The sequence below is a fragment of the Cladophialophora psammophila genome, assembly GCF_000585535.1.
Source record: "Cladophialophora psammophila CBS 110553 chromosome Unknown aczJe-supercont1.6, whole genome shotgun sequence".
Taxonomy (NCBI): Eukaryota; Fungi; Ascomycota; class Eurotiomycetes; order Chaetothyriales; family Herpotrichiellaceae; genus Cladophialophora; species Cladophialophora psammophila.
Window position 1 is genome coordinate 1,468,020 of NW_006912927.1, and position 22,888 is coordinate 1,490,907.

At 53.3% G+C, this 22,888-nt stretch overlaps 7 protein-coding genes across 7 annotated transcripts; 2 read left to right on the top strand and 5 right to left on the bottom strand.

Annotated features, from left to right (window-relative positions):
• Positions 1 to 1,117: 1,117 nt before the first annotated feature.
• Positions 1,118 to 1,951, bottom strand: A1O5_04867 (uncharacterized protein; the record flags this gene model as incomplete). Its single annotated transcript, XM_007745471.1, has 1 exon — positions 1,118 to 1,951. One exon carries the CDS (start codon positions 1,949 to 1,951, stop codon positions 1,118 to 1,120), a length of 834 nt encoding a protein of 277 aa, XP_007743661.1.
• An 862-nt stretch (positions 1,952 to 2,813) lies between these two features.
• Positions 2,814 to 4,580, bottom strand: A1O5_04868 (uncharacterized protein; the record flags this gene model as incomplete). Its single annotated transcript, XM_007745472.1, has 1 exon — positions 2,814 to 4,580. One exon carries the CDS (start codon positions 4,578 to 4,580, stop codon positions 2,814 to 2,816), a length of 1,767 nt encoding a protein of 588 aa, XP_007743662.1.
• An 818-nt stretch (positions 4,581 to 5,398) lies between these two features.
• Positions 5,399 to 8,204, bottom strand: A1O5_04869 (uncharacterized protein; the record flags this gene model as incomplete). The annotated part of the gene is made up of 6 exons (XM_007745473.1): positions 5,399 to 6,641; positions 6,688 to 7,205; positions 7,258 to 7,839; positions 7,889 to 7,995; positions 8,051 to 8,078; positions 8,172 to 8,204. 6 exons carry the CDS (start codon positions 8,202 to 8,204, stop codon positions 5,399 to 5,401), a joined length of 2,511 nt encoding a protein of 836 aa, XP_007743663.1.
• Positions 8,205 to 9,648: 1,444 nt separating this feature from the next.
• On the bottom strand, positions 9,649 to 12,594 carry A1O5_04870 (uncharacterized protein; the record flags this gene model as incomplete). The annotated part of the gene is made up of 2 exons (XM_007745474.1): positions 9,649 to 11,330; positions 11,382 to 12,594. The coding sequence occupies 2 exons, from the start codon at positions 12,592 to 12,594 to the stop codon at positions 9,649 to 9,651; spliced, it is 2,895 nt and encodes a 964-aa protein (XP_007743664.1).
• Positions 12,595 to 13,065: 471 nt separating this feature from the next.
• Positions 13,066 to 15,396, bottom strand: A1O5_04871 (uncharacterized protein; the record flags this gene model as incomplete). The annotated part of the gene is made up of 1 exon (XM_007745475.1): positions 13,066 to 15,396. The coding sequence occupies one exon, from the start codon at positions 15,394 to 15,396 to the stop codon at positions 13,066 to 13,068; it is 2,331 nt and encodes a 776-aa protein (XP_007743665.1).
• Positions 15,397 to 15,831: 435 nt separating this feature from the next.
• On the top strand, positions 15,832 to 19,570 carry A1O5_04872 (uncharacterized protein; the record flags this gene model as incomplete). The annotated part of the gene is made up of 2 exons (XM_007745476.1): positions 15,832 to 15,952; positions 16,002 to 19,570. 2 exons carry the CDS (start codon positions 15,832 to 15,834, stop codon positions 19,568 to 19,570), a joined length of 3,690 nt encoding a protein of 1,229 aa, XP_007743666.1.
• Positions 19,571 to 21,065: 1,495 nt separating this feature from the next.
• On the top strand, positions 21,066 to 22,526 carry A1O5_04873 (uncharacterized protein; the record flags this gene model as incomplete). The annotated part of the gene is made up of 1 exon (XM_007745477.1): positions 21,066 to 22,526. The coding sequence occupies one exon, from the start codon at positions 21,066 to 21,068 to the stop codon at positions 22,524 to 22,526; it is 1,461 nt and encodes a 486-aa protein (XP_007743667.1).
• Between the last annotated feature and the right edge of the window lie 362 nt (positions 22,527 to 22,888).

The window sequence follows — 22,888 nt, forward strand, 5'->3', positions numbered from 1 at the left end:
AGATGACCACAAAGACGATAAAGAAAATCATCCATCCATTCATTGTCGCAATTCCGAAATCTGAGGTTTCGCGTGTGCCGAACCGATTCGGGCTATCCTTAGCGGTGTCAGACTAATGGCAGATCGTTGCAAGTGTTGAGAAGCGCGTGCTCAAATATATCTCTTGTTGCAGGTTGACGGTTGGTAGAATATAATGGGAAACAGTTGGCCTCGCTATGGGAGACATTTATATAAGCTCCAAGCCCATCACCTTTCATACTTCACCTGCAGGACCATCGGCCAGTGCAATCAAGCTGACAAGAATATGCTCTTTGTCACAACTTCGAAAAGAGGACGCCTTCGAGGTCATAGAACTACTTGCACTTGCAAATGAGTCAAGCCACGGCTATATTTGTTTGCGATTCACCCTCGCGTTTGCATTTTCACCCTGTCAAAAGTTGAGTCATTGTACCCTGTGTTTTCGCCTTCGGAGATGGCCAGTCACCAAGCAAACCGATCCGACCTGTTCGAGAAGACCTTCACGGGAGTGAGTCGCCGGGGAGAGAGTCTGCTTGAATTTGTCGGTAATGAGACTCGCTATCGTCTTTGAGCCACATTGTGATGCCGCAACGCAATGTCATGACAGCCATCAAGGGATATACACCACAATGCTCGCAAATACCCGACTCAGACGATTAACCAAAGTTTGGGAACTATTTGGCGTGAATACCTCGAGAATCACGTACTACTCGGTATATCTCACTCTCGCATCACAGACGTTATGAAAGGGTGACGGCTCTTATGGATACATTTCGCCCGGCACAATCATTCCCTTACGGTCAGCTGAACAACTACTAAAAAGCTAAGAAGTCACTATTTCCTCCAGCGCAGGCTGTGACCGTTCTGCGGGCTCTGCCAGCTGCTCAGTCACAAGAGAATCGCACGGTCTCATCGCTGGAACAAGCTGATATTTGTCCTATGACTAAGCTCAATACTGTCATAGGAGAGCCTCCATTCCTAGCGCCTTTTGTATACAGCTCCTGTCTGGTCAAATGGCTTCACATTGAATTGTGTAGACGACCGACCGCTCTGACAAGATGTTCGCTACTGCCTCACGCCGAACCGTTCGAAAGATTGCTCAGACGGCAGAAACAGATACGGGCGCCGCGTTAGCTGCGCGCAACCAGCCCCCGGGGGTGTGGCCAGCCTTCTCTCTACCCTTGCCCTTGGGCGTACTCTCTCCAAACAAGGATCTCAACCGCATGGCTCCCACAGTATCCAAGTCCGTGTCCTTGGCCTTGTCCTGGACCCGGCCGTACCGAAGGTACAAATTCCAGATCAGAGAGACAAAGAAGAAGCCGACGGCGGCGAGAAAGAAGACAACAACCGAGTCGGAGACCCCGGAATGATGATAGGTGATCGACTTGTTCGGCGGGTACGGTTGCGGAGGCATACCACCGCCGCCAGCGCCAGAACTGCGAACCAAAGGCCGGGTCCGGGATGCCAGTCGTTCAAAAAGACCGGCGGGGGTGACCTTGACAGGGCCGTTTGGCGGATACGGCTGGGGCGGGATACCACCGCCAGCGCCGGAGCTGCGAACGAGCGGACGGGTCCTGTCGGCGATCTTGTCAAAGACCGCTGCGGGTGCCTTCTCCTGCTTCTCTTCTTCGCTAAGAGAGTTGGAGATATACGGCGTCTCGACGGGATAGGAGAACCGCGTCGTCGACGTCCCCACGATCGGGGGACCATCGTCGGGCACGGCGCGAGGGACGTTCGTCACTGGTTCCGTGACGACTGCGCTCGGTGTCCCTACAGACTGGAGATCGTGCTCAGGGGCTACTGCATTCCGATGGAGATGTCGGTGCCTATGGACGATCGGGGCGCCGGAGACTGGCCTTGAGATCGACATCAGACAGAGACTGAGACCGATGACGAGGAGTCCTGTTGGGCCGCGAGCTAGGATGGGCGCCATGGTGAAATATATACCGAGGGGCAAGGTACGGTAGCTCTCTCCTCCCCGGATAGATCGAGGGCCGCTGAGCCGTGGAATGGATATATGTGTGGGTCTGGCTATGGGTGTGAGTGTAGGTCTGGATGGATGTGTCTCTGCCGCTATCACAGATCTCGTCGGCGCTTGTAAAAGGACTCCTTTCCACGATGGACGTTTTCCAACGATGAAGTCAAGTACGACGGAAGAGAAGTAATGATGTCCTGCTGCGAGTACCTCGAGGTATACAAAAAGCAGCGAAACCAAAGGGAGGAAAAAGACAGGCACACGCGGGGTATTTATACACTCCGTTTGTCTCTTTGCCGTTGAAGTGACTGAGGTCTGTTTGGGTTCCATGCCCGGTGAGAGAGGGTGCCCTGTTTGTCGTGCCCGGTGATACGAAGCGAGGCGAGGGAGCTGAGCTCTGTTCCCGCGTCCCATGATCGTGCTCCACGGGGTTGTCGGACTCGTCACTTCGGAAGAGGGACCGGTGAGATGACAAGAGAGACAGAGATGCTGTGACAATACGGTCCGACACGCTCTCCCCTACACGACGACAGCACGGGCTGGTGTAGAATATATAGCATGGCGTGGCAAGGCAAGGCATGGCATGGCATAGTATTGGATATGTATATCATCATATCAAAGCGTCGTCTCGGGCGTTGAGAATGCTACGCCATTGTAATACTATATTATCTCATCCAATACTATAACATCTCATACTAGTCTATCCAATCCCATAGCATACGATATCATAATACACACGTACACACGTACATTTGTACATGGAATACGTATATATCAAATCTATATGGAATATTACCTCCTCACAAGAACCGAAGTGAACTCACCTCCCACCAAACCCGAACAACTCCTCAAACCAGCTCACCCTCCTGCCCTCGCTGATGACCCAACGTCCAACAATCCTCCGCACGGCGCTGGAGAGGCCGCGCGGCCCGCACACAAAGACAGTGACTTCTTCGGGATCTGGATTGAGCGGCGCTCGCACGCTGGGAGAAGAAGACGAAGAAGAAGGAGGGGAAGAGGCGAAGAAGACCTCGTCAATGATAGGGGCCAGATTAGGACGGTGGCCGAGCTGGTGGATGTTGAGGCCTTTGTTCTTCAAGGGCGATGGCGAAGAGGAGGAGGTTGTCGAGATGTCAAGTCCGTCTGTGGACGAGGAGAGAGTGATGTATATGTCGACATCCAGCTCCAGCCCTTCTCGCCTACAGCTCGCGAGGAACTCAAGACCCCACTGCGCATCGGCGAGGGTCTTGACCAGCCACACCAGCTTGATGAGCTGCCCTCCCCCTCCTCGGCGTCGGTGCCGTGAGGCCAGTAGTGCCAAGTATATGGGCAAGACATACGTCGCTCCAACCCCGCCGGCGACAAGAAGGATAGGGTTGGTGGCATCCGAGCCGAGGATCGAAGGCATATACACGCCGGCTTCGCCATAGGGCCCTTCGATCTGGATCTCATCCCCTGCTGCGTCCTTGAGCCTGGGCTTCTTAGAAGCCGCAGCGGCAACCAGAAACGAAGTTCCCGGACCGCCCATGTTCCGGAGCACCAACATCACTTCCACCATCTGCGCCTTCCCATCCTGGCCTGCAGAGGGCTGCACGTTTGCAATTGAAAACGGCGTCTTCGAACCCATCATTGCGCCCCCTGTGCGTCGGCGAATATAGACGTGCTGTCCCGGCGCAGCACTCGCCAACGAACTCTTCTTGTCCACATGGAACCTCACTCTCACCAGCTGCGTGCCGGGTAAATTCTCGCATTGCATGTCTTGCACGTTGGTTAACCCACTCCTCCTCAACAAGCCTCCGAGAATCCAAATCGCGGCAACTTGCGCCACGTAGAACCGCGTATACGGCACATGTGCCCACAGAACCGGAATGACAAGGGCGCTCAACAGGACATGACTCCTGTAGAATATAACGTGGTACATTTTCCGCCTTACAATGGGCAGACTCAGCAAACCCAAGAAATTGAACATCCAAAACGCCAGGATCCCGAGCCTGACATCGGGATCCTTGATCCGTTTCGGCAAAAATCCCATTTTGACAAAGAATCGGACGTACAGTATGGCATGGGTGGCCAGAAAAGCATGCACCAAGCGACCAAAGATGCGATGGGCCGCGTTGAGGCGTTCGTGCGTCAGGCCCGTAGCCCACTCGAGAGGCGAGTAAGTGGTCTGTTTGAGGGAGAGGAGGTAATGCATGGGAAGCTGAGAAATGGCCACGTGCCCGAATGCCTTGGTAAGGTGCATGTAATCATTTCCCGTGTTGCGGAATGTGAGGGAAAGGAGCCACGCCGTGTATACCAAGGCGACAAGCTGGACAGACAGGAGACCGAATTCGGGTATATACATTGCCTGTAAGACCCATGCCGCTCGTCTGAGGAACAGTTGGAGTTGCGATACTGGTTGGGAGCCTGATGGTGACAACGGCGATTTTGATGGCAAGAACAGAGAACGGAAGAGGCGTCGGTACAGATAGACGACCACCAAGAGGATGATGGAAGAGAGCCAGGCATGAAAGCCCGCACGGTCGAGCTCATGACGGCGCTCTTCAAGCTGGGAGGCGGTGAGTTTGAGGCTCATTGAGTAGGCCATTTCGACGTCAATGATGGTCCCCCTGCTGGTTTCTCAGAATGTTGAGTGTACACCTCTATCCCTTTACCGCGTGTTCGCTATTGTGTAGGTAACCTATGCTCGATGGGTGTAGTACGAATAAGACCAATCTCCAGCGACCAAGCCTTCAACGCCACCAGGAAGATATCAAGCAGGAATACCTGGTACAGGAGAGAGCTTGTAACAAGGCTAAACAATGATCGACATGCTGAGATGGACTGTTCGGGAAGGTCCGCTCTGATACTCGGCCAATATAGTTAGGAGACTCGCGCGTTACGGACAGATCATTGGCAATTCAGGAGGTTGCCTGAATCCACCTCGTACGCAAAAGGAAACAAGGCTGAATCCGTGCGCCAAGCCGAGGCTGAACATTGGTGGAAGCCCCTATTCTATTGTAAGCATTTCTATGACATCCAAAACTACCACGTCTTGGACTCTATCAGGTCTTTCAAGCGATCAATTAGAGTACATGGATGTGCCAGTGGCAACGACCACAGCCCAACAGGCCTGCAAATGCAGCAACTGAATCGATGCGCTTGCCATGCAATGAAATGCTGTTGAACATAGTGATACACATTAAACAAGAACTCATAAGCCCATGGCAATGGCTCATCGGCCTCACAATAGACGTCCAAAGATGCTCCATTTGCGTGCACAAATCGAAAACGCCAAAATCCATCAAAATAAGCAGAGAAGCATTTTCAATCTCGACAACATGCTGCAAAGCAACTATCGGAAAAAATCCCCACCTTTTTAATGGAACCTCCTCATCACTCATCCCATTCCATTTTATTCCGTCTTCATGCTGTCGTAGGAACCACAACGGGTCTTTGTTCTGGCTGGGGGGTAGCCTCCTCCTCATCAGCAGCCGGTCTCGACAATGGATCAATCGATGCCTCTTTCTCTTGGACTGAGTGCACAATCTCAGATGAAGGTTCAGATGAATCTTTGTCTTGGTGAGCATCCCTTGTAGAATCTTCCGCTGACCCCACCACTTCCTGTCCCAATTCAAAGTGAGGGGGCTTCAATATGGGCTTGGGTGCCTTTGGCACTTTTGTTGGTGAAATATGCGAGATTACCGCCTTCTCCATTTCTTCTCTGGTCGAGCTCTCTGGCATCTTTCTTGTAGGGGGCTCTGCCACATTCGCTAATTCCCGAGGCCCCGTGGGCGAAAATAACGCCTCACTTTGCATCAACTGCAGTTGTTCCAACTTTGTAATCGGGTTCTGTTTCCCACAATATTGGCATCTCCAATACAAAACACGATGCACTTCATGCGATGGGGGATGTGAAGCAGGAAACTCAGGTTGAGGGTAGTGGGAGAATCGACGCACCCAGTCTTCTTGCTTTGGTACTCCTTCCGCGGTCGGTAAGGTCCCTTCTTCGTCCCTTTCCTCTCCCCAGAACGCCGGTCGTCGAATTGGCGCGGGAGTCACGGGTAAGCTAGGGCGCTCATCCTTAGTGGGAAAGTCAGTTAGTTTGATGCTCGGGTGTCGTCTATCTCTCTCTGTTGGAGTGGTGGTGCCGCTGACATTGCGAGGGGAGCGTTGTCCGAGGGTGTTATACAGGACTTGTATCTTGCCCTTTCGAGGTTGACTGATCGACTGCACGTAGCGCTCAATTTCAGGCATTTCGTCCCATGCATTGGTCCTTTGCTGGAAAGCTGCCCAAAGATCAATTGGTGCCGGGGGAGGTGGCGTGGGTACGCTTTCTTCGGTCGCTCCGGTGACGTCGGTCGTTGCAGAGGGAGTTGGCAGTTCTCCGGGGACCACCGTTGCCGGTTCCGACGGAGGGGGAGGTGGCGGGCTAGGTTGTCTCGGTTGGGGAAATACTCGTGTCGGTTTGGGAGCTCTAGTTTCCCAAGGGAAGATCGGCTTCGGTTTCGCAGGTTCCGGAACCTTTTCAGGTACCTGATACCACATGTCCTTTGGCGCTTCCGGGTATTGAGCAGGCGGTTGAAAAAGCGTAGTCTCGCTCGACATGTCATAGATCGTGGTCGGGAAATTGGCGGCTTCTGGTTTCGAGTGGGCGGGTGGAGGCGCTCTGTTCAGGATAAGTACTCATCATCATTTCCCAGAGAATGACCTACCGTGCGGGGTCCCATTCGACATGGGGTGCAGAAAATCGCCTTTGCTCGACTGTGGGAACAGGATGAAAGTCCGATGCGGCCTTCGGAGTGGGTGCATAGCCCAATGGCAATTCTGTAGAGGTTGTTTGACCCGACTGAGAATGAACTTGGATCTCTGGAGGCACGGGGATTTGCCCAGTGTGCTCGGACGGCGGATACTGGAGCCCCTCTCGGTGGTGATGCTGTTCCTGCTGGTGGTGGCCATGATATGGTTGTTGTTGGTCTTGATGCTGTTGGAGCGTATGCTGGTGTTCGTGTTGGGGCTGTTGCCAATGCTGGTGGCCGTCGTGCTGAGGATGATGCTCCTGATGGTAATGTTGCTCTGGAGGATAGTGGTACTCATGCTGGGGTTGTGGAGCTGGGCCGGGTGCTGGCTGCTGGCTTGAATAGCCCACCACATACAGTGGTTCCTCCCCACGAACGTAGTCTTGAACCTTTTTGGTGGAATCAAAGGTTTGAGCATCATAGTAAGTGACGGTCTGCAGAAATCAGCTCTGGTCACAAGATGCCTTCCTTCACAATTCAGCGTACCTTGGGTCGATAATGTCTGTCATATACAGACCACCACATCCCCAGCATTTCACCGTAGACACCTGTATTAAGCTTATTGTCTCTACCCAACGTCCATGGTTTGTCTTTGCCAATGAAGTGCACCACTGCAATGTTGCTTGAGAAGTGTCGATAGGCGGGGACATACTGATAATGGCCGCTTGGTGTACAGTTGAAAACAAAACTCAATCTGTCCCACTCGCGAAAGTGCATGTTGAAGAGACCTTGGTCGGCTCCATCAAAGCTGATCCCCCTTTGTGCCAAAGCGTAGAGAGAATAGTAATCGGCCATGTTGGGATTTAGCACCATCATACCACTGTTGAAACAATCGGGCCAGCCGATATCTGGGACTGCGGCGAACTTTGTGTCGAGAGTAAGGAGCTCATTGGGAGCTCTGAGCGCGACCATATCTGCATCCAAGTACACTATTCTCTTATACTGCGTCTGCCGCCACAGCTCGATCTTTGTGAAGGAGGATACTAAGTCGGCTCGATTCATGAGATAGAGGTTGGCAGGATTCTGGTTTCTGACCTCCTGGACTGGTACAATCTCATCGTAGACGGTCTGGGCCCATTAGTGCCTGTGCTGGAGAGATGGTAGTAGGGAAACGGACTCGAAGCTCTGTGATGGTATCGGAGGATAGTCTGTCGACTAGCACAAAGGCCACCAAGGGAGCTTTGGCACCTTTATCTTTCAAGGAATGGCCCAGGACCATAGCCCCTGCAGAGGCAATCAGTCTGACATATATCGTGGGCAGAAGTGCTTTCCAACATACCTGGTAGGTAGGCATCATTCATGAGCAGCTAATTACATTTGCGTCAGTGACGGGGACCAAAACAAAAAAACAGCGATGCGGGGAAACAGCGAGGTTAGCTATGGAGCGAGGGAGCTCTCACCGTCGCAAAGACAGCCGCACGGATGGGTGCCATGATGGCGAGGGAGGGGAGAACGTGAAGGAGAGACTGCCACCGGCCGGTGGACGAGAACGGTGAGATGGTTCAGAGAAGCAGAGGAATTCGCAAAAAACATGTAGCTTGCACTGGCAGGCTTTGGGTGACCACACAGAGTCGGAGGGTGGTGACCGAGTGACGATGGATCAACCACTTTTTTCGAGATGCAGAGGGCAAAGAGGGAAAGCTGCGACATGCATGAGCCTGGAAAAGTTGTGAGTGGCTGCGCGGCGGTTGTAGCGCGAGAAGGTGGTGTTTGGGTCCCCCGCACCGGATATAAGCAGGACACCAGGGACCCTAGTGGCCACCGGGAGCCACCTAGAGCTGGCCAGCTGGAATAATTGGTGGGAGCTCCCACGAGCTTGGCTGGGTGGTTTCCCCCTTCAAGCTCTGCCCGGCCCACTGGTGCCACCGGTACCACTGCAAGAGGCCAAACAGTCTGGGGTGACGTCTTGGGCTGCTGCTGAGTGATGCAACTGTTGATGCTGGTCAGTGATCAGATGGTCAGATGGTCCCCCCCAGAAACAATCCAAGATCAACCTCGGTTGCAATTTATTCTCCAAGGTATTATCGTACCCTGATGTCCATGTGGTGTCTGGTCCTTGTCGTAGGTGTGTTTGCGAAGTTTCAACTGAGGGGAGTTTTGAGACAACAGAGAGGGACAAAGCATGTGCTCGAGCACGTTGCAAAGCCGTGGGCTATGAGCGATAGGCACCACGGCGCAATTTCCTCCAAACGGGCCGAGTTGCGGGCTTGTTTAGGCTAGCTGGGCTTCCTAGGCGAGGCTCAGTGGGGGTCAAGTGAGGTTGGGCAACGTCCCGGACAGCCTAAATGACCCCCCCCCATGGATGTCCATAGGTGCCCGAGGCTGGGGTTCCTGGTCTGTTGTGGCTTGTGGCTTGATAGGTGCCCACCATACAAGTAACAAGCACAGGCATATCCTCCGGTTGCTATGGTGCCCACAACTCTCTTTTCTTGTTCCATCACACCATTTTTTTCTCCCCTCTCCTTATCGTGTTGTTTTCCTAACATCGAACCGACGCGTTGGTGGCTTGATCAAAGGCAATAGTTGCAGCGACTGCATCTCTTCTCCTGCATAAACCTGGGTCCTTCGGGAGAGAAAAGAAACAATGCAGATGCACGCGTCCCACGAGATATGGTGTACTAAGTACCGCTAGAGCATTCCTACCTCTACAAGCGTCCTAAGAATTCCGAATACAACGACCTTAGATACTCGTACATCTGAAGCTCACCTATTCACACAAGGCGTCTCACCGTTGCCCTTTTTCCTTCCCACCTGGCTAAATCAACTCTAATCAGCTTTTTCCACAGGTAATTGAACAGAGTATCTTCCTTACCTAGAGCAGTACTCCCGACAACATCTCCACGTCCATAACGCCATCCCAATTCCCTCTACTCCAATTTAAGCCAACAATCTCTCGATGTCCCTCAACGTCCCTGCCCTTCTCTCCTCCCTCTTTCTGCCCCCGTCCTTCTCCCCAAACGCTTCGCTGGCCAACTTCCGCTTCCTCGCCTGAATCTCAAGCACTTCGTCTTCAATCGTACCCTCCACCACCAAGCGCACCACTTTACAATCTCGAGTTTGACCTAGGCGGTGGACTCGGTCAACTGCTTGGTCTTCAATGGCCGGCGCCCACCACGAGTCTGCCAAAATGACCTGATTGGCGGCCACGAGGTTCAAGCCGACGGAGCAGACGGAGAGGGACGCCAACATTATTTTGCAAGATGGGTCGCTGTTGAGCGAGTCGATGGCCGCGTCACGTGTTGTCGAGTTCATTTTGCCGTCGAGACGCGTAAATTGCAGTCCATGGCGGAGGAGCTGGGTCTGGACGAGATCAAGGAATGACGTCCATTGCGAGAACACCACAGTCTTGACGTTTGAATCAGCTTCAGATGCCTTGAGAACTTTGACCAGAGCCTCGATCTTGGTGCTGGTGGTCTCGGGATCGATGTCGAGATCTGTCTCGTCACTTTCGCCAATCCCCGCTGCCGGTTCAACCAGCTGCTCGCTATTCCGGAGAGCTGCACGGCACATGGGGCATTTGTGCTGAGTTTCAATCACTCTCTCAATGCATCCCCGACAAAAGGTGTGAGCGCAAGCTGTGATGACAGGATTGTTCAATGAATCCAAGCAGACGCAGCAATCTTCCTGTGAGTCAATCTGCACCTGCAACATGTCCTGAAGCGTTTTGCGGTTCGCCGAATTGGTCACGTCGACGACCTCATTCGACTCGACCAACTCCAGCAATTTCCTCACTCTTTCGTCTCCGCACATCTTCCAATGATTGCAAGTCTGGCGCAGCCTCAGGAGAACTTCGAGCAAGTACGTCATGGAATAATCTCCTTTTTTGGCCTTTGCAGCCTCGACCAGACCTTTCGCCTCTTGCTTGAAGGCGTCGTAACGTTCCTTCTCATGTGGCAAAAATTTCACAGGATACTTGTGGAATGTGATATTGGGAAGTTTGAGGTCGATGAACTTCATGTCCTTCATGCGTCGCAAACATAGGGTCGATATTAAGGCCTGAAGAAGCAGGCGTGCTCCGTTGTCGCCGTGCTTCAGAGGCCGAATCAGGGTCGAATTGAAGACCTCAAATTCCGTCAGTCCGCCGGACAAACGAAGGAACTTGACATGGGAGTACAAGTCTTTCAGGCTGTTGACGATAGGCGTCCCGGTGAGAATCCAGCGAGATTTCGCCTGAAGGGTACATGCCGCTTGTGACATTTTGGCCTTGGGATTGCGAATCTGGTGGCCTTCATCCAGGACGATACGCCTCCAAGTCACCGAGAACAGGCCCTTCGATGCCGGCGTTGGCAGAGCTTCGGTCTTTCCGTATGGGAAGAGCTCTTGGGTCATGGTTTGGTAGGTTGTGATGACAATGTCATACTCTTTCAATTGTCCTGGCGACAATTGCTTGTTCCCTGCGCCGTGGTAAGTCAAGATTCGTGGTGCATATTTGTTCTTGACGTGCGCGGCGGCCTGCGTGCTCCAGTTGCTCATCACTGAAAGCGGCGCAATGATAAGAGTGGGATCCTCATTCTTGTGAGGATCGGCCATAATGAGCGAGATAATCTGGATAGTTTTGCCTAAGAAGGAAGTTAGCCAACTAGACTTGATCGTGCTCAAGGGCGACTTACCCAAGCCCATATCATCTGCGAGGAGGCCTCCGCTCGCCAAATCTGGGGCTTTGCTCAAGGAGAAGTTGGTCGCAATATTGGTGTAGTACTTGCCGGTCTTCTTCCACATCTGAACCACATCATCGGCGCTCTTGGGCAACGCAGGAGATTCGTGGTCGAGCATCCATTTGAGGCCTTGCCTCTGGTAGGGCAAGAGAGCTGTAGCAAGCTCGCGAGGCTGGTCTGCCATCGACATGTTTGCAAGCACCTCTTCTCCTCCTGCAAGCTTGTTGACCACGTCCTGCACATCACGAGGATTGACCATAGCAGTCCCACTGAGGAGTTGATCCATGTTTGGTTCTATCTCAGTTCCCATGCCCACTGGCGCGCTCAAATTGCTATACCTGTTTGGTCCCTCATTGTCAAAGACCGTCGTACCTTGCTTCCGCATTGCGGCGGCGGCTTTTTCTCTGGCTTTCCGCTGCTTCTCAAATTCTTGCAGGCGCTTCTTGCGTTCTCTTTCCGAACGGTTGTACTCTGTGATAGGCAGATGCAGATCCTGCATTTGACGGGCAAGAGCTGCACCTGCAACGGGATCGTTTGTGCCGAATAGCTTGAGGCCGATCGGACAGTCGTAGTAAGTCTTTGGCCCTGTCAAGGCGCCTTCGATAAGGAGCGAGCCAGAATCCATCAAGGGTGCCAGTTTTGCAGCAACATTCCTCCCGATATGGCCAATCTGATCACGGAGGACATTGTCGATTCGAATTGCATTGCTGTCGTACTGATTACTAGGTTCACGTCTGACCCTGACATACTCTCCCACAGTAGCTTGGCCGTCATAGAATCGACAGCCCACAATTTTGGTGTTGAGGATACCGTAGAGCTGGTAATTCTCGTAGACGTCGTCGTCAAAGTCTTCGGTGAGATCAATTTCTCTGGCAATATCTGCTTCCTGGTCCTGAGTAGAGCCCGACCAGCTATCGTGGGCGCCGTTGCCGCGTGATTGTTGGCTCAGACTCGGTGTGTAGTCTTTGTAGGGCTGGGTCGGGCGGTATGAGGAATATCCAGGCTGGCTTGACGACGGCGGTGTTGGAAGGGGTGCACGGTCCTGAGAAGGGCAGGAAGACGAGGTCTTCTTGGGAACCTTGGATCGAGAACGGCCTGGGAGGTCATCATCTCCGGTGAGATCAACTACCTCCGGTGCCGACGACGACGGTAATCTTCTTTTGGTCATGATGGCCGATGGTGGATGGTCAGGGAGAAGCTTCTGGGGATGTGGACCTGACGAGGATGTTGGACTGAAGCTAGTACCAGTGGAGCGCCGATAAAGGTGTAAGAGCCAGTTTTCAACACGCTTCCAACCATCCACAAGAGAAAGGCACGCTCAAGCAAGCAAGCAGGTTGGTGTGGATCAGTCCAGATCGGTCCTTTGTGTGTCGCGCGAGAGGCGCGTTGAAGCTGAAGTGAGCTTCCAAAACATTGTTTATCAAATGACGCAAGCAGATGCTGCCGTTGACCGTGACACGCGAGACACGCTAGCCCAAAATCCTTGAACTGGCGCAGATCTGAGATGCCAAAGTTCTTGGACGACAAGATATTGGATTATTCTTGGTCTTGGTCTTATTCACAGCTTGAACACAGCTATCTCGTGTTTACAAGAATGAAGGACTAGATAGCAGTGTCTGCCAGATGCCTCAACAGCGTCTTACTCAAGATCCTCTTCGTCTGTGTCCAACCCGGGGTCAATTTCCGGGATCTCAAAGTCGCTAGTGTCACTGTCGTTGTGTCCCACGGCTCCAGGGGAAACCATCTTGGTCACTATTCCAGTAGACGCAGCTCCCGTGCTGGAGGGAAGTTCTTCTAATCCAGATGTTGTGGTGGCCACAGGTTTGGCCATAGATGTGTCAATCAGACGATCCGCCTCCAATACCGTCTCTTCTACGGCGTCATCCTCGAGCCGTGGCACTTTAGACAGTCTCGAACTCAGCACTTCGGAATCTTCACATATGGATGTCTGCATTTGAAAATCACTGTCTTGGACACCCTCAAGTTTTCGCTTCCTCGCCGTCAAAGTCTGCATGGCCTCGCCTCCGTCTTGTTGCCCGACGATATCGGTTATCCGTCGTTCGGAGCTGGTCTCAACAGCTTCGGCAGGGCCCTGGGGGATGGACAAGATGTCACCATCCCCATCGGACATATTGACCTCCTTCTGATCATCGACATGGGCTTGGGCATCACGAGATGCCTGGGTGGAAGTCTCGGTGACTTGCGTAACGGGCATTCGAGGCCTTAATAAAGCCTCGATGGCAAGAGTATCTGCCGCAGATCTCGCGAGAAATGGAAGCAGACTGGCAGTCCTTATCTTCCCATCCTTGGACAGCATAGGGCGCATGACGCTGGCAAGCATGGCATCATGATGACCAAGCAACACAGACAGTCTATCCGCTTCTATTCTTGCCTGGCGGGATATCATGGATGTCGGACAATGGAGAACAATTTCTGGCAACAACCTCCAAGCCGCTTGGAATACCTCGGGCTGTCTCTCCGGAAGTGGTGGACCTCCACCAACTGACAAAGTGGATTTGGCACTCAAGAACCCATCTTTTGTAGGATTCATTTTGCTTCGGTCATCCAATTCCGGAATGCCTCTTTGCAGGTCATTGCAACATTGTTCAAGTAAAGTTGAGAAGGTAGTCCCACGCAACACAAGATTGGCGGTGTTCATGCTGCTCAGAAGGCAGCTGAAAATGGCGTAGACGTCTCGCCGGACCCTCCCATCAGCTGACATGGCAACAAATGATTCCAAAATGTGGTTGACCAGCGTTCCATTTGCGGGGAGCAAGGACTGTTCATAGGTTTCGCACATTTTCTGCAGCAGACGAAGACAGGACACGTGGAGACGAGGCAAGTTAATCCAAAGATTGTCCTTCTCTTCTCGGCTCGCTTCTTTGTTATACTTTACAGTATCAGGTACACTTGACCTGCTTCCAGGTACGGTCATCGCCAGTATACGCGCAGTCAAGTCGACGATAGATCCCAGAGGGACCGTGACGGCTTGAGACGTCGCTGTTGAGACTAAAGATGCTAACCAGTCAATCAACATTGCAAGCCTGGTGCTGCCGTCATGCATGCCATTCCACGGGCCCAGTCCCACCTGGTCGGCGCTTGAGGTCTTCGGTTCCTTGGAGAAATCATGCTTTCCGACTGCCTTCTGACGGGTTACATCATTGGATTCATATTCTTCGAGGACTGCTCTGAATAATCTGTCAGCAGTCTGATGAGCGCTGCCGATGAGGTCGGAAATTGTCTGGGTCCATTCCTGAGCCGTTGTGTTCTTGGGTGCGCAGGACAATAACAAGCATAGAAGCCGGATGGCACGCTCTGTAGTAGTCGTCGAACTCCGACAGTCTTCAAGGAGACTCAGGCAAATCAGCTTGATACGGGTGAGGAAGGGACGAAAGATCGTCGCGTGCTGGGGCAACAACTGGATCCAGCATTGTAGCACCGACTCGAGTAGGGGGTGAACAACATCCGTGGGTCTGCCTTCAGCAACAAGAGGTTTAACGGGCTTGAGGAGGCTAAGACAAGTGGTTATGAAAGCCGGGAGGAGCGGTGTTGTCACCTCCCGCAACAACACTGGTTGATTCTGAGAGAGGACCAAAATCCGAGTGACAGTAACCAAATAGACCCTCTTCACTTCAAACGGTTCGGCTTTCCCCAAGCAGCTGAGCAAGCCTCTAGTCCAACCTTCCCAGTTAGTGAGCACCTTCAAGCCGCCATTGTCAACGATGGCCTTGATGAGTACGGCAGCGGTAAGTCGGCCAGCGGTAGATTTGTCTTGCAACAAGGAGCTAATTCGAGTCTTGAGTTTGTGCGCAGTTACAGAAGAGCTGCTGCCTTTGCTGTCTGAGGAGAGCAGTTCGACTGGACATTGAGCCAACGCAGTCGCGAGGAAGCCGCATATTCGAGGAAGGTCTTCAACTGGAGTTAGACTCAGACGAGTGGCGATGGCCCGCAGAGCGCCGTCATTTTGCATTGCTGTTGCTGAAAGGTGTAGAGAACGTATTGGTGTATGAAAGCTGGGACGGGGCATACCTGTACCGAGTACGAAGTACGGGAATTTTTTTTTTTTGAACGAGGTCAGTGGCACCCGAGTGGTGAAGGTGGTGACTGCGGTTCCTACGGCCCCCAATGACCGCATCGCGCATTGGCGGCCACAGCGCCGTGCACAACACCTCAACTTCCACTTCTCCCCCTTATGCTTGTTTAACTGGCATTTCGCTGTGTAAACCTCGCGCCGGGATGCCACTAGCAGAGACACGTCTGATGGAGCTGCTACAACATGTTCGCAACCATGACTCGAGTATAGGACGCTGATAGTCACAAGTCTATCTCCGCGTCTCCCAGAATGAGTGTACTTTGTCCCAGCATTCCTGGTACTTTTGTGGATGCCTGGCTAACGTAGTTCCAGATGCATCATGAAAAAGCCCAGCGCTATATCGGCCTTTTGGAGGCGGCGCGCGTGGCCGGCCAGTGGAAAGAATTTCCAGAGCTCATAAGAAAAGTTACCAAACATGCCCCTGATCGAAAATGTACGCCTCCCAAACTAGTACTCGGATTCAGTCTTAACCCTCAAGACAGGCTTGATACGGGTTGCAAGGTTCGAACACGACGTCGCCAACTACGCTTCTGCGCCAACCCGAAGACCCGGCACTGCCCATACGAACCAGCCTGTCCCAGATACCCAAGCTACTTCCCTCGAAGAAGAACTCTGTGCAACAGGACATCCATTTGAAGAGGTGGTACAAGGCCAGACATGCTTGCTTTGGGCGCGTTGGGTGGGAGCACACAAAACAGACCGTCAAGTCCCCGCTGTTACCTTCGAACCCGTGCGAACCGCTGCAGACGCCGTTTCGACATGGACGAAGATCTGCGTGGTCAAAGCGGTTTACATCAGAGGAATGCTCTTCGTACAAGCTGGCGAGCACAAGGAGGCAAAAGAAATCCAAGACTCTCTGCTCCCTTGGCTAGATGCTAATAGGAGCCTCGTCGTTTCCACCCCTCAACTCCTCTATTGGGCACAACAGTTGCTTGCTCGGGTTGCGCTGGGCCAGAGATTGTCAGTTGCGGACCCCGCCACTATCAGTGATCACGAGTCGGCCTCCTTCAGGCTCCAAGCATTCCGGCATTGGGCTGTTCTTGCGGTCAAGGACCACGAGGTATCGGCCTCAACTTACGGCAACGGTCCAGGACATCTGTCGAAGCTTGAGACATGGGGAGCTTATTACAGATTCCTGTCCGGCGTTCTGCAAAACAGACAAGGAATGGCTCACCATGTCTCTATCGAACGTTCTGACTTGGCATTTGAGTTACGGCGTGTGGAAACGTCTTATGAGAATGAACTCTTACAAAACGTTCAATTTCCGAAAGCCACTGAATCCAATACGGTCATAGAAACGTGGGTGGAAGAATTCATTCGCAACTGGCAAATCCTTTGCGGTCCTCACTGGTCGGACTCGGACCTGGGCGAAGGCGGTCGCAATTCATGCGGTAGAAACGTGCTCGACATGCTTTATCGAGCGGCCGCAAAATCATTTCACTCTACTCTAATCCTACGCCGTTTATTTCAAGTACACAAAGCCTTGACAGACTTCGACTTGGCTTACAAGGCTCTGGACACCTACATCGAGTTAATGGATCGGGCGCGGGCGGGCGCTGCTAAATATGAAACTCCGACGACCAGCAGAGACAGCGATGAAGTCTTTATGAAAACCATCGCAGAAGGAATTGAGGGCCTGTGCTCTTTCGGACGTCATGTTGAGGCGGAAAAAGCGCAGGAGCTGTGCGACAAGCTCCAAGATCTCTTGGAGGAGCTTGAGCTGCCTCCTACGAATTCTATTCCCAATGGCTTTGCAGCGAGAACGAATGGAGAAGTCAACGGAGAAAAGCCAATTCCTCCACGTCTCTCCGCCGATTTGCTAGAGGCTGTCTACCGAGCCATTGGCATAGGAAAAGCCCAGTGGGCTCGATGGACGCCTTTCAACGAGGATCGGACGAACTTGCAAACTGCTGCGATTGAATGTCTGCAGAAGGCGGCAGCACAAGATCTCCCGCCAGCAAAGCAACTGCGCACCCTGTATGCGTTAAGCCAACTGCTCGCGCAGACACGAGACATTGACAAAGCGATTGCGATTGTGAAGAAAGCCCTGGCTTGGGAAACGGAGAAACTTGAGGAAGACGGCAATTACAGCGTGCAGCGGCAGTTGCTGCCATTTTGGCATCTGTTATCTCTTCTTCTTACCTCGCGGCAGAACTTTGAGACGGCAAATCAGAGCTGTGTGGCGGCATTCGAGCAATTCTCTCCTCCAGAGATAATCTTTGGCGATTTCCCGAACGGTTCGGTGGTCGGTGGAAGATTGGTCAGTGGTTATCGGAAAGTCGGGCTGGTCGACGATATGGAATGTGACGAATTGCAGAAAATCATCGAGATTCGCATCACAGAACTTGCATTGACGGAGCTTATGGAAGGTCCAGAGCATGCCGTCAACAACAGCAACGACTTGCTTGCATTATATTCCCGGCTGTTTGGACGACACGGCGTGATCGCTATCAGCGAAGAAACATCCAGAAAAAGATCGATCCAACCACCCAAAAGTTCGGGTGGCACAGTAAGGAGTCTTCCCGGCAAGCTGTTTCACCGAAAAAGAATGGGAAGATCGAGCGAGTCGTCCAAAGGAGTGCCGATCAATATCGCTCCTTCAATAGCGGAAGAAATACGGCCCAGCACCCAAGCGACTCAAGCGACCGAAACAACCCAAGCACCAACGATCCAGGTCACCAATGAAGACGGGAAGCCATCGCCGCACAAGCACAAAATATTCCATCTCCACGACCATAGCAAAGAAGGGAAGCGTCATTCTTCAGCTCCGCTGCCCACGAAAGGTCCGAGGCCAAGGACCTCGAGATCACTGAGTCGAGGAAGGAAGGAGCCGAGTCATCCATCAAGCACGAGACAATCGTTTGAGACCACGCAGGAGACGGTTCTCAGCTCGGAGGCTACGGCGGAAACTGCTCAACCCGAATTGAGGCCCCAATTGGAAACCATTCATTCGGCCGATGTTCCAGAGGTGCCCGTGTCTTCGGATCATGATGCGAGTGAAGGAGCCAAACAACCCCTCAAGGACATCCCGCACAACCTCGCAGCGCACGAGAAGGTGCCACCACCGGCGCAACACCAAGATCAACCTCCTGAGCAAGATGTCCGATTGCCCGTCGTGGGACCGGGGACACTGCGGACGGATCCCATACCGCGGTTCCCTCGAGCGGCATCTCAGAGGCATGCTCTGAGTATACTGGTCAAAATCTGGCTGATTATTGCGACGCTATACCGAAGAGGCAACATGTTTGACGACTCGCGGGAAGCATGCGACGAGGCGGCTAAAGTGGCCTTGAAGATTGAGGGCATGGTTGCCAGCGTGGAAAGTTCAGCACGGGCATTCAGTGACGGTGGATGGGGCGGCGGCGGGAATAGCTCGGACGAGCTTTGGGCTGACGTGTACTGTGAGCGAGCTGAGTTGCTAATGGCGATTGCCCGAGCTCGCGAGGAAAAAGAAGGCGCTGTGTCCTCTGAAGGAATACGGGAGGCGGTGGACAACTATGAGCAGTGTCTGATGTACTTTGCCGACCACGCCGGAGGGATCGTGGGCCTGAGTAATGTGCTCTTGGACTACTACGAACGCAAAGTGGAGCTAGCACGGCGGATTGACAACGGCAAAGCAAGAACGGAAGAATCACAGCAGTTCCAACAGCAGGACGAACCCAGTCGGCCGAAGCACAAGCGAGAATGGAGCCGAATCTCGACAGGCGCCACCACCGGCGGTTGGTTTGAGCTGGATGGTCAAGCCGCGAACGCAGCCACGCCTTTGGGAGCGACGAGCACTTCGTCGGTGAGAGAAGAGGATCTTAAGAAGACGCCCGAGAACCTCAACAGACTGGCAGCTCGCGACAGGGCATACGGATTGCTATCGACACTGACCAAATTGGGGTCCGGTTGGGACAATTCGGAAGCGTGGTTTGCGCTGGCGAGAGCTCATGAGTTGGGTGGCGAGGTGGACCGAGCGAAGGAGATCCTGTGGTGGTGCGTCGAACTGGAAGATACGCGGCCCATTCGACACTGGAGGAACGTTGGGTGTGGAGGGTACGTACTCTGAGCGCGGCGCTGTCCGTTCTCTGCAAGTACGAGCACTCGGTGCGGGAGTACGCCGTTTACCACCACCATCTTTGTTTAATACGCAAGATATAATCCCGATAATCGCAAGAGTCTGTGAGCGCCGTGGCCGTGGCCGTGGCCTTGGGCCGTGAACCCGTGATCTGTGACCTGTGACCTGTGGATTCGCGATCTGTAATCTGTAAGGTACATGTACTGTATGATTCTCGTTGTTCCAGCAGGCACGACGGAGGTTTGTAGCAAAGCAGGCCGTTGGCCCAATCGCTTGGGGTGAATTTTGCTCAGGCTACCGAATAGGTACTGGGTACTTCGCACTCGGTACTCGTAGGGCCACTAAGCCGTGCGCGGGGGGGCTGAGGTGGCATCAAACGCGGAGTCGAGGGGCGGCGTCGCCCAAATTTAGCATCACTGACCCGACGGCCGGCTACCACCTTAGCAACACCAGCCCCTTCCGGAGTACTCGGTAGCTGTTGCTACTGCTGCTGGCAGCCTGATTCTCGGGGTGCGAATTCTTGTCAGGGAGGATGCGGGCGGGCTGCTTGCGTGGGTGTTTGCACCTTAGGAAAAGAGGACGCGGTTTGGCCAAGATGAGAGGATTGATTCTTCCTAAGAACGGCCATGGGCCATTACAGAGACGAGCAGCTGTGCTCAGTATGGGTCCTAGGTACCGAGATAGGGGAAGAGCACCTCGTCGCCGGTGTGCAGGTGGCTGGTTGATGTTCTTGCGACACTGAGGTTGCGTGCGAGAGCCGAGAGAGAGAGAGAGAGAGAGAGAGAGGACCGCAAGGCGCAGGCGCAGACCGAGACTTGGCGAGAGCCACGTAACCTGCTGCGAACCAAAACTCCACTGATTCACCTCAGTTTCTCCATCAAATCCCCATCAACTCGCACCATTCGGCGTCATGCGTGGCCGTGGAAAAGGGCACAATACATCATCAATGGACGGAACGGCGCAGATGCAAACAATCAAGGCCTCAGGCCCTACCAAACTAGCCGGCCCTCTGCACTGCTCTGCACTGCTCTGCACTGCTCTGCACCGCACTGCGCCATGATGCTTACAGCTCGAAAACTCTCTCTTCTCTCAGCTTGAGGCCATATTTACTTGTACAATGCCTCGTCCCGCTTCTTGGTTTGCTTCTTCTTGACTTTACTGTTCCTGTTCCTCGCATCTCTCACTACTCTGCATATTCTTTCCTAATTGTTCTCGTCGTTCTGCAAGCCGCGTCACTCGCTTCCCAGTATTTCTTAGGTGGCTCTCTCTTCACGCACTGCTGGGTCCCTCTTCTCGCTTAATCCCACCCAGCCCTCAACGTCTCGCCTAGTCCCCTCCCAACCGCTCATCCCTCAGCTCCTTGGGAAGGAAATAAAAGGAGGGCAAAAGGCAGAGGTTCTTTAATTGTGACTGGAGGCCCAACAGATCCCCCTTTTGTTTCTGCTGCAAGAAATAGCAGAAGACCGGGCAAGGATACACAAAAGAAATGAAAACCTTAGTCGCAGTCGTGGCCCTGGCCACTGCCCTGGCTGCCCCTCTTGTCTCGGCCATCCACCTCACTCCCCGCTCCGGCTCTTCGCCTAGAACCATCAGCCTGCCGCTACAGAGAAGACATGTCCCCGATGTCCTCGCCCATGAAAGATCTCGCTTGAGAAAACGACAGACGCAAAACACTGTCGAGCAGACCCTGGATAATGAACAATCCCTCTACTATGCTAACATTACGCTGGGAACACCCGCCCAGCCTCTGCGCCTGCATATCGACACGGGCAGCTCCGATCTATGGGTCAACACTGCCAGCTCTTCCTTCTGCGAGTCCAGTCAGGATCCCTGTGAGGGCGGTACCTACGACTCCTCGGCCTCGTCTACCTATAAGCTCATCAATGACCAGTTCAACATCTCCTATGTCGACGGCACGGGAGCGGTAGGTGACTACGTGGCTGACAGCCTGGAATTCGGCGGCATCACCCTGACAGACTTCCAATTTGGCATTGGCCAGACATCCTCTTCGCAACAAGGCGTGCTGGGAATTGGTTACATGTCCAATGAAGTCCAGGTTCAAAATGCGGGAATGGACGCCTACCCAAACTTGCCCGAAGCACTCGTCAAAGCCGGCCACATCGCCTCCAACGCCTACAGCCTTTGGCTGAATGATCTGGAGGCCTCGACTGGTGAGATCCTTTTCGGTGGCGTCAACACCGAAAAATATGAGGGAGAACTCGCTACAATACCCATCATCCCTAGCAACGGGGTTTATTTCCAACTCGCCATTGCCCTTACTGGCTTGGTGAGCGCCGGCTCCGACCTCTCCTCTTCCTCCTCCTTGCCCGCTGCCGTCCTGCTCGACTCCGGCGCCACCCTCTCCTACTTGCCCAACGACATCACCCAGGAGATCTACAACCAAGTCCAAGCTGTATATCAATCTGACGTTGGCGCTGCCTATGCGCCCTGCAGTTTGTCCTCCTCTTCGGCTACGATCGACTTCACCTTCTCCGGCCAAACCATTCGCGTACCGTACAATGAGCTATTCCTCGGCGCGAGCGTGAATAACTTCGGGCAACCCATGACCTTCCAGAACGGTGAGGAGGCCTGCTTGTTCGGGATCGCCCCCGCTCAAGGCGGAATGGCGGTCCTTGGAGACACATTTTTGAGGAGCGCCTACGTGGTCTACGATTTGGCGAACAATGAAATCTCCCTCGCCCAAACAGTCTTCAATTCCACGAGCAACAACGTCCAGGAAATCACAGTGGGCGAGAAAGCTGTGCCCAACGCGACTCCAGTGGCCACTCCTGTCACGGATGTGTCTGCGGGTACCGCAGGAGCCAGGCTGGGCGAGGCCACGTCTAGCTCCGGACTCGGAAACGCTGGCTCTCAGGACAAGGGGAGTGCACGACCAATGGCTGCCATGGTAGCTGCTGTTGTGGCTGTCGCTGCGCTTGTCGCATAAGGCGATTCTTTTTTTTTTTCAATTTCACTTTCCCTCGTCTTGTTTCCTTCTTGTTGAAACGCACCGACGAGAAAACGGGATTTTTAATGCTGCAAGCCCTTGTGCATATGCACCTTGGTCCATACATCTGGAGAGGGAATGCGCGTCATGTCATGTCACTTCACGCTTGATGAACTGATGACGGATACGCGATGACGAATTTGAGCATGATTCTTTGCGGTGCATTGCGCAGGAGTTATGGATAGACATATGGATGATATTTGGGCATTGCCGGCGTTCTTTTTTGGGGCGGCAGAAGGGGGAGTCATAGAGATTCCACCCTGTCTTGGACATAGACATGCATGCATGCACGCAGCGAAGCA